The 10,626-nt window shown below is 41.0% G+C and overlaps 1 protein-coding gene across 1 annotated transcript; it reads right to left on the bottom strand.

The window, feature by feature from the left end:
- Positions 1-1,763: 1,763 nt before the first annotated feature.
- Positions 1,764-4,992, bottom strand: LOC110287652 (beta-defensin 5-like). The gene is made up of 3 exons (XM_021154215.1): positions 4,931-4,992; positions 2,382-2,386; positions 1,764-1,891 (listed from the first exon to the last, which is right to left on the bottom strand). The coding sequence occupies exons 1-3, from the start codon at positions 4,990-4,992 to the stop codon at positions 1,764-1,766; spliced, it is 195 nt and encodes a 64-aa protein (XP_021009874.1).
- Between the last annotated feature and the right edge of the window lie 5,634 nt (positions 4,993-10,626).

Raw genomic sequence — 10,626 nt, 5'->3', positions numbered from 1 at the left:
TCATCTCATTCCTGCAAGAGTCAACAATGACTTTGAGCATTGGCAAAACAACAACTGTATAACAATAATGATATGGACTATAAAAATAATTCCTTGAGGACAGGGTCTGGGGAGCCAGGTATCAAAATGAAGTGTATGGGTTAAATTCTACAATGAAAAAGTCAAAGGCTGTCCTTGAATAAAACACAAATACTGTATTATTTGTGGATATTTTAAATTACTTTCATGTGTGTGTATGTGTGTTACACGTCATTTGTTTATGTGTGTGAATACATGTATGTATGTGTATAAAGGCAGAAGGTAAAGTGTTTTCTTCAATCACTGTCTAATTTATTATTATTATTATTAATTTTACTTTTTTGGTATTTTCCTGTATGTACTGTGTATATAATTGTTATTAAGGCCAAAAGAAGGGGCTACATCCAGTAGAACTGGAGTTCCAGAAGGTGATGAGAGGCCTCTTAGGTGCTGGGAATCTAACCAGGTCCTCCTGAGCAGCGAGTGCTCTTAAGTGAGGAGCCATGTCATCAGCAGGTCCACCTCCTATTTTCATTTTTCAGATGGATCTTTCATTGAACCTGTGGTTGTGCATTTGGTCTGACAGGCCTACTGGTGAGTTTGGAGATCCACATGTCTCCATCCCATCCCCCAGGGCTAAGAGTACAGACATGCTGTGATCCCTGGTTTATTACATGGATGCTCTGAATCAAATTCATATCTGTAAGATTGCACAACACACACTTATGGACAATGCCCTGTCTTCAGACTCCTACTTTAACTTTATGATGCCCTGCATTATGGTATGTGTCTTCAGCCAACGTTCTTTTGTTACATGTCAATCATGTGACAAGGACTCCTTTAATCAGTTGCAGCTACCCAGGTGAGATATCTTTTCTCTGGGGTCTCACTTCTTCTTTAGGACAGAGAATTTTTAAAATCTGAGGTATCCTGATGGAGCTGAATTATACTCATGAGCATAAATTGTATGTACATTAACTGAAAAGCCCCACACAAGCAAGACAAGGAGTCCATCATACTGTAAAAGCCCCAGTGGGAAGGTCAGGCCTAGGACAGACTCTGAACATTTGCTTTACTAACCATAGCCTTGTTTTTCTTTACCCTGCTCTTCCTTATTGCTTTCAATAAAGCCTTGTTTTCCACAAGTTCCTTGTGTCTTATGTCTACATGTAAGAAAGCCCCTCACTGACTCAACTTGGCCATACAATTTAAAATAACATGATGCAATATATCCCATCCGTGATCAGTACATAAATGAATAAGAGACTCTGGAACCCACACTCAAAAGCTCTCATAGCCAAAGTTGTGCATTAAAGTCTTAAACACAAACACACAAGACATAAATGACTAAGAGGCACAAGCTTAAGGGAAGCTGGGGTCACCATCTTTGTCTTGCCTTGGGATTGGATGGATGAAGCAAAGAGGTTAAGGAGGCAAAGGGATGAAGAAGGCAGGCGGGGTGGCTGTGTGTTCGGGCTACAGGAAATCAATTAGCATATCACAGACAGGAACAGATAGCCTTTAAGACAGCTGAAAGCATAAAAGAGCCCCTCCTGTGTCACTGATTGACTTCTGCCAGGATTTTAGAATTCAGAGCAAGAGAAAACAAACTGTGAGCTCACACAGTTCTTACCAGCATGCGTTTGCATTTAATCAAGGAACTTTAATTTAGTTTGTTTTGTTCATCTTAATGGAGGTGCAAATTCTCGTGTTTTCTTTGCTTTACTGGATCTTTGACTTTTTCTCTATTTTCTCTTGCTGCAGTTGAGACTAGTAACTCCATAACTGCCATTCTGAAGAATTTTGCCCTTGTACAGATACCTGCATATGCCTCCAATCATACAGCAACTTACTGGATTGTTGGGTTTTTTCGCTAAAATCTGAAAGATAAGTAAGAAAAACCACACATTAGAATTGAAAGTGCAAGGTCAGAAATACATAGCAATGTGTTCGTAAGATGAGTAGGTTCCTGCAGGCTCCTCCCCCCACAAACAGGGATGTCTGTTTTAGCAGGGCTGAATCCAATTCTTGATAGAGACAGCCACTGTTGCAGTGTGGAGGGGGTGCTGTTTTTCCCAGGACCCAAATGTTGAAGGGTCTGCCCCACCGCTGACTGATTGGAGTTTTCAGGGCCAGCATGCAGGAGCTCAGGAAAGATTCTGTGTGAGTCCCTAGCTGCTTCTCAACAGCCCTGCCCTTGCTTTTCCACACACAAGTCCCTACTTCTAGCATGTGAAACAGACACTGAGTGTGACTATGCACATGAATGTGCATGTGTGCACACACATATAGAGGCCAGAGGCTGGCCTAAGACAGGATCATCAATTTCTCTCTACCTCGTTGTTTGAGAAAGAGTGCCTCACTGAACCTGGAACTAAATCAGTGGGATTGGCTGGCTGGCATGACCTCTGTGATTCTTAGTCCTAGCAGCACAGATGTGCACAAGAGGCTCTCTCTGCTTTTACATGGATACCAGATCTTCATATTTGCACAATTGCATTTACTCACTGAGCCATCTTCCTATTTTTAACTAAGGTATTTTAACTTCCAGGTACCTATTTTAAACTAAGTATTGGACCTAAATCTCAGGGGATAGGACTTGTTTAAGGATAACTTGATTCCTAAGTAACTTACAATGGAAACCTAAAGAAAAAAATGAACTTTTTTGGTAGCTTCCAATGTCTAAAATTAAGTCTTAAACTTATTCTTCACTCTCCCCACTCCCTCCTTCTTTACATTCCTCTAAAAGTCAGACAGAGTTAGTGTCTGTATATCTCATGGAACACAGATGTCCTCTGTGAACCAGAACCCAGCAACAAAATGAGTGAAATTATGTTTCTATCTCTATATTTTCTGTCTGATGCAGTTTGAGGCCTTTGCTTCATTCAATCAAATACTCTCTTACTTGTTTTAGCTCCCTCTCTTGAATTGTGTGTCCTTTTCCTTCCTAATGTCAAGGAAGGAATAAACGTAGATCCTGGAAAGATGGCTCAGCAGTTAGGAGAGCATACCACCCCTACAGAAGACCTGAGATAAGTTCCTAGTTCCATATCAGGCAGCCTATATGTGCCTATAATTTCAACTCTGAGAGACTGGATGTTCCTTTATGACTTCTGTGATTACTGTAGTGCTTGGCACATACATATACACAGATCCATATATGTATACATAATTAGAAAAAATATACAATTATATATTTTGCACAAAATACAGTTTAGGCAGAGTTTGAGAAGCTGTGTTTCATAGCATCCCTGAGCTTGGAACCTGATTACCCCTGTAGACAGTGTGCGTTTAAGGATCTTCCATAGGGGTAGGGTTTCAGGAAGTTCTCAGATAGAGGTTGAGATGATTATTCTGAAGGATTCTCTAGAGTATCAGAGAATCTACACCTTAAATATAAAGATTAATAAACGAACACCTTTCTGTTCAGGTAAGAATCCAAAATTCTTCATGTTATTTTTTTTCTTTCTTCTTTTTATTTATTAGGTATTTTCTTCATTTACATTTCCAATGCTATCCCAAAAGTCCCCCATACACCCCCCCCTACTCCCCTATCTACCCACTCCCACTTCTTGGCCCCAGTGTTCCCCTGTACTGAGGCATATAAAGTTTGCACTACCAATGGGCCTCTCTTTCCAATGATGGCAGACTAGGCCATCTTCTGATATAGATGCGGCTAGAGACATGAGCTATGGGGGGTACTGATTAGTTCATATTGTTGTTCCACCTTTAGGGTTGCAGACCCCTTTAGCTCCTTGGGTACTTTCTCTAGATCCCCCATTGGGGGCCCTGTGATCCATCCAATAGCTGACTGTGAGCAGCCACTTCTGTGTTTGCTAGGCCCCAGCATAGCCTCACAAGAGACCGATATATCAGGGTCCTTTCAGCAAGATCTTGCTAGTGTATGCAATGGTGTCAGCGTTTGGAGGCTGATTATGGGATGGATTCCCGGGTATGGCAGTCCCTAGATGGTCCATCCTTTCGTCTCAACTCCAAACTTTGTAACTCCTTCCATGGGTGTTTTGTTCCCAATTCTAAGATGGGGCAAAGTGTCCACACTTTGGTCTTCATTCTTCTTAAGTTTCATGTTTCGCAAATTGTATCTTGTATCTTGGATATTCTAAGTTTCTGGGCTAATATCCACTTATCAGTGAGTACATATCATTTGAGTTCTTTTGTGATTGGGTTACCTCACTCAGGATAATGCCCTCCAGGTCCATCCATTTGCCTAGGAATTTCATAAATTCATTCTTTTTAATAGCTGAGTAGTACTCCATTGTGTAAATGTACCACATTTTCTGTATCCATTCCTCTGTTGAGGGGCATCTGGGTTCTTTCCAGCTTCTGGCTATTATAAATAAGGCTGCTATGAACATAGTGGAGCATGTGTCCTTCTTACCAGTTGGAACATCTTCTGGATATATGCCATGTTATTATTTATAAGAGACTCATTCCATAATCTCAAGTTTAGTGGCAAGAGTTAGGAAATGGAAGGCAAGGGCTGCAGATGAGCTGCGAATGAGTCTACCTGAGGCTCCTGGAAGTCAAAAAGAAGTATTCTTGGCTTATGTTAGCAGTTACACAATACACATTGTCTGAAATGAGCTTAGAAGAAAGAAAGGAAAAAAAGGAAGGGAATAACTATAGAAGAGGAAAAGCATGAGAGACTAAAACAGAGACAGAGAGATGAACACATAACAGAAAGACAGGCATAAGCATATACAGAAAGACTGACAGACATGTACCCACAGCAAAAAAGAAAGAGTGAGACATACATATATGGAGAGATGGAGCCAAAGGCACACACAGAAAAAGAGACAGGAACACACACACACACACACACACACACACACACACACACACACTGTAGGGAGCTATCTCTTTTTACTTTGGGACCACGTACTCCCCTGACTCACCTGCAAGTGGAGACAGCAGCACCAGGAGAAATGCAAAGAGAAGGTGATGGATCCTCATGACTGAAGCCTGGTGAGGTGCAGAGATGCAGAGGGACTTGAGCTCAGTGCCTTATACAGTGCCAGGTGCTGCGTCCTCGTTAGGGTTTTACACTGACTAGGATGCAAGGATTTACAATTATGAAACACAGAGCACCTTATCTCTCTTGTCAAATTGGCCCTGTGAGAGCACACTCAGAGTCTCTTATGCAAATGTGAGGATCCCCAGATGAGTTCCTCTTGCACTGCTGACCGTGAACAGCTTCCTGCCCTACTTCTTAGGTGAGAGGGACCCATGCTGTCCTGATACAGACTTACTGGTTACAATTGGAGCATACTTGCCTATAACTCAGACATTTGACTTGGTCATCTTAGAGTCTAGCAACAGGATTAGGCCTAAGTGGGGACTCATTTCACCTAGATTCATTTGGGCTGCTGCATGCAACACATGTGACCAAACGTTCTCCAACCTTTTCCAAGTCAGAACATGAGCCTAGTCTCATAGATTTCTCCAAGTTACTGCTCAGTAATGGAGTTCATTTGCTACTAAAAACCACCAGCAACTCACCATACACCCAATGTGATGGACATGGAGTCAGATAGGTGTGCTGTTTCCTCTCTCAGAGAAAGCAATGAGTTGGTAACAGGTTACCAGAGCACAAGGCCCCATTCCTACCTAGAAGAAACCAACAAGTAGCTGGTTCTAGCTACCAGGTGAAGGGCAACTCTTGGGACTTGCTAGCCTTTGGGTCTGTGGTTCTCCAGTTTCTGAAACAATGTATGTATCAGAGGTGAGGTGTCAAGTTACCTTTTGTATTATATCATGAGAATTCATGACAATGGGACTCTAGTACTTCCCACCACCTTCCTGTTGTTCTTGATGGGACCTGTTCTGAGGGAGGCCATGTGTCTCATCTCAGAGTGATGTCTCTTTTATAGTTCATTACCCAGCTGCTCATTTTTGTACTCTAAAACAATTGAAAGAAACAGGGCATAACACATGCCAAGAGCTGAGAAATGAGGATTTATCTAATGGAAAATAACTTAAATAAATCAGGATTTTTTTTTCCTCCCTACAGGAAGATTAAACAAATAACAACATGAGCAGAAATCTATAATGCATTGACAAAGGCTATTGTATGGAGTCTCCAGCAGAGACATTTGAGGCTGGAGAATGAAGAGTTTAGACCCACACTAGAGTGCCTCACTCTCACTGATGTGCTGTGACAATCCATGGTATTGGGCTTAGTGGACATATTTTGAAACTGGCATTCAGAAGGGATTTAAAAGAAAATCAGATACCGTAAGGATTCTATTTGTGGACTATTGTATACTATCTCAGTATATAAATACAGTAGGCAAGGATCAATACAGGATAATTAATATATCTATCACTTCAAATTGAATAATTTTACTATACTAAGAGTAGCTTAAATCTCCTTTCATAAGCTTCAGTGATACAATGGAATCCAGGCATAATTCTATTAAAAAAAAAACATTAACTTCCCTCTATTTTCCTTACCTCTACCTTTCTCTGTTCCATATTAGCCTACTCTGCAATTTGAGGGTTTCTTAAAACTAGCTGATGATTGATTTATAGTAATGGTTTGCTCCAAAGAGGTAATGTTACATGTCTGTCTAGGATTGCAGGATTGCTACATGCCATCTCACCCATCTTCAGACTTTTTTCCCTGTGCAATGCCGGCATGTATTGAAAAAGTATGCTTACTCAACACAAACACTAAGAACAGACAAAAACATAATGTGGAAAAAACTAAACTAAACTAAACTAAAATAAACTAAAATAAAATAAAATAAAATGAACAGTGTGTAAAGATCATTGTCTGCAAATGCTCAGTCTGAATTAATAAACTCACTCTGCATTTGCATAATTTTCTCACTTTCCACAGTAAAAAGCAAATGCATTCACTTTCTATCAATATGGCCAAACACATTTGACAACTGAACCTTGATGAAAGAAAAGTTATTTTGACTCAAGCCTTAGAAACTCAATCCATGGTATGTGGGCACCTCTGCTTTGTGGTCCTTCACAAGTCACGCTAAAAATGGCAAGGAGCATGTGGTGAGGTAAAGTCAGTCACCTTCTGATAACCAGGAAGCAGAAGGGAGGGGTCTGTCTGCCAAGACTCATTGCTGTGCTCTGTGTCCAAACCTAACTCACTAATACTAGGGCGATTTACAGAATGTCCAATCATCTTCCAGAGGAGTCTCAGGCTAACCAAGACTTTAGCACTTATCTTTTTGAGGACAGTTAGGATCTCAGCCAAACCAGGTTAGGCAGTGAATATTTCCAGTGGAGTGCTGCTAGGTATATGTCAACTCTTCAGCTCAGTGGTACATTGTTATGTGTGTGTACCCTCTGCCCCTGTGTTGCTTTGTCCTGTCCAGCAGGACCTAGTTATCCGTGGGTATGAGGGGGACCGCAAACCTGGGAGAAAATGGGAGGGAGAGAAAGGAGAAGCAGAGACCAAGAAGAGGTTCCTATCAAGGTCTCAGTTTATTAGGCTGAAACACTGGGTTTTAAGCATACAGCAAGGGGATTAGGGAGGGGTTGAGGGGGAATTAACAAAGAACAAAGAAGTGGGCATCTGGGGACATGAAGGCCAAAGTCAGGCTCCAAGCAGTGGGCACTCTTATCTCCAGAATGTGGATTCTCCTTAACAGCCTTGGGTGTCAGGCTGGGCTCAGCACATAACTCATGTCCTTGGAAGTCTTGGGAGTCAGGAAGAGATAAGGAAGGGGTGACTATAATTCAGATTTTACAGCCTCAGATGTCAGGAAGGGAACAGGGAGGAGGGGGTGATGACCAGCTCCTTAGCACAAGGCCATTTGGCTTGTTAGGATGGGAGACTGTGAAAGGCTTGCTTTCTCATGGTATGGTCTCCAACATTGCTTTGCTGCAAGTGTGTGCTCCCAAAGTGTAGTGGGCTGCTCTGTGTGCACCTCAGCTCCAGTGTGTGTGTGTGTGTGTGTGTGTGTGTGTGTATGTGTGTGTGTGTGTATGTGTGTGTATGTGTGTGTATGTGTGTGTATGTGTGTGTATGTGTGTGTATGTGTGTGTATGTGTGTGTATGTGTATATGTGTATGTGTGTGGTTGTGTACGTGTGTATATGAGTATGTGTGTGTATGTGTATGTCTCTATGTGTATATATGTGTATGTGTGTGTTTGTGTATGTGTGTGTATGAATATGTGTGTATATGTGTGTATGTGTATACGTGTATGTGTGTGTATGTGTGTATGTATGTGTATGTGTGTGTATATGTGTATGTGTGTAGATGTGTGTAGATGTATATGTGTGTATATGTATGTGTGTGTGTGTATGTGTATGCGTATATGTATGTGCATGTGTATGTGAATGTGTTTGTGTGTGTGTGTTCACCCCCAGCTGCAGTGGTAGTTTCCTATGTCGCCACACATTGTCTTCCATGGTACTCTGCCCTGTGTGCACCCCCAGCTCTAGTTCTATGTGAAACCAGAGTGTCCTGTCATTTTTAGAAGTGCAAAGCTATTTAGCATTTTATTGCTTATATCCAATTTACCTGTGTTTTCAAAAGTCGGACCTTCAAAAAAAAATGCCATTAAATTCTTTTCTCAGGTGAAGAAATTTTCTACAAAAACCTTGATATCCTGACATCCTGTAAAGTCCCAGAATGATGGTTCACTTGCTGCAGGAAACTTCATCTCATTCCTGCAACAGTCAGCAGTGACTTTGAGCATCAGTTAAACAACAAGTTTATAATAGATAAAGGTATGAATTATTAAAAGTAATTCCTCGAGACAGGGTCTGATGAGCCCAGCATCAAAATGAAGTGTGTGGATTTGTAATGCAATCAAAAGATCAAATGCTATCCTTGAATAAAATCCAAATACTTCATTTATTTTTGGATATTTTAAATCACTTTCATATTTGTGTATGTGTATTATACATCATTTGTTTTTATGTGTGATTGCATATGTGTGAAGTCTGAATGTAAAGTGTTTTCTTCAATCACTCTATTTTATTTTTAAATGTATTATTATTATTATTATTAATGTTTTGTGTTTTTCTAATATGTACTGTATATATGCTTGGCATGAAGGCCAAAAGTAAGTGCTGAAGCCTCTAGAACTGGAGTTCCAGAAGGTGATGAGAGGCCTCTTAGGTGCTGGGAATCTAACCAGGTCCTCCAGAGTAGCGAGTGCTCTTAAGTGAGGAGCCATGTCATCAGCAGGTCCACCTCCTATTTTCATTTTTCAGATGGATCTTTCATTGAGCCTGAGGTCGTGCATTTGCTCTGGCAGGCTGGCTGTTGAGTTTGGAGATCCACAGGTCTCCATCCCATCCCCCAGGGCTAGGAGTACAGACATGCTGTGATCCCTGGTTTATTACATGGGTGCTCTGAATCAAACTCAGATCTGTAGGCTTGTACAGCACACACTTATGGACAGTGCCCTGGCTTCAGACTCCTACTTTAAATTTAAAGACATACTGCATTATGGTATGTACCTTTAGCCAACATTCTTTTGTTACATGTCAATTATGTGACAAGGACTCATTTTATCAGTTTTGTCTATCCAGGTGAGATATCTTTGCTCTGGGATCTCATTTCTTCTTTCAGAATAGAAGTTTAGAAAATCTAAGGTTTCCTGATGGAGCTGCATTTTATGCATGGACATAAATTGTATGCACATAAACAGAAGAGCCTTGCTCAAGCCACACAGTGAGCCCATCATACTGTTAGAGCTCCATTGAGAGGACAGGCCTAGGACAAACTCTGGCACCTTTCCCTTACTAACCATAGCCTCGACTGATCCTTACCCTGCTCTTCCTTCTCATTGCTTTCATTAAGGTCTTGTTTTCTGTAAGTTCCTTGTTTCTTATACCTATTTATTTATTTATAAAGATTTATTTATTATATTTAAGTACACTGTAGCTGACTTCAGAAACACCAGAAGAGGGCATCCAATCTCATTACAGATGGTTGTGAGCCACTATGTGGTTGCTGGGATTTGAACTCAGGACCTCCAGAAGAGCAGTCAATGCTCTTACCCACTGAGCCACCTCTCCAGCCCCTTATACCTATTTATAAGAAAGCCCCCTACTGACTCATCTTGGCCATTCAGTCTAAAATAATATGATGAAATATTTCCCATCAGTGGCCAGTACATAAATGAAGAAGAGCAAACCCACACCCAAGAGCTCTCATAGCCAAAGTGTGTATTAAAGTCTTAACCACAACCACCCAAGGCATAAATTACTAAGAGGCACAAGATAAAAGGAATCTGGAGTCACCGTCTTTGCCTTGCATTGGGATTGGATGGATGAAGCAAAGAGTTATGGAGGCAAATGGATGTAGAAGGTCCGCAGGATGTGCATGTGCACTGGCTACAGGAAGTCAATTAGCATATCAGAGACAAGAACAGGTATCTATAAACCAAGGAGTTTAAGAGAGACTTGCTTGTGTCACATATGGACTTGTGCAAGGATTTTACATTTCAGCCCAAAAGAAAACAAGCTGTGAGGTCACATAACTAGTAGGCAACAAGTCTTTGTATTTAAGCAAGAAACTTTAGTTTGGTTTAAGTTCTGTGCATCTTCATAGAGGAGAAAATTCTGATGTTTTCTTTGGTTCACAGGATCTTTGTCTTCTTAA

The sequence above is a fragment of the Mus caroli genome, unplaced genomic scaffold (genome assembly GCF_978045245.1).
Source record: "Mus caroli unplaced genomic scaffold, Mus_caroli_1 scaffold_10, whole genome shotgun sequence".
NCBI lineage: Eukaryota > Metazoa > Chordata > Mammalia > Rodentia > Muridae > Mus > Mus caroli.
This window is presented reverse-complemented; position numbering and strand designations above follow the sequence as displayed.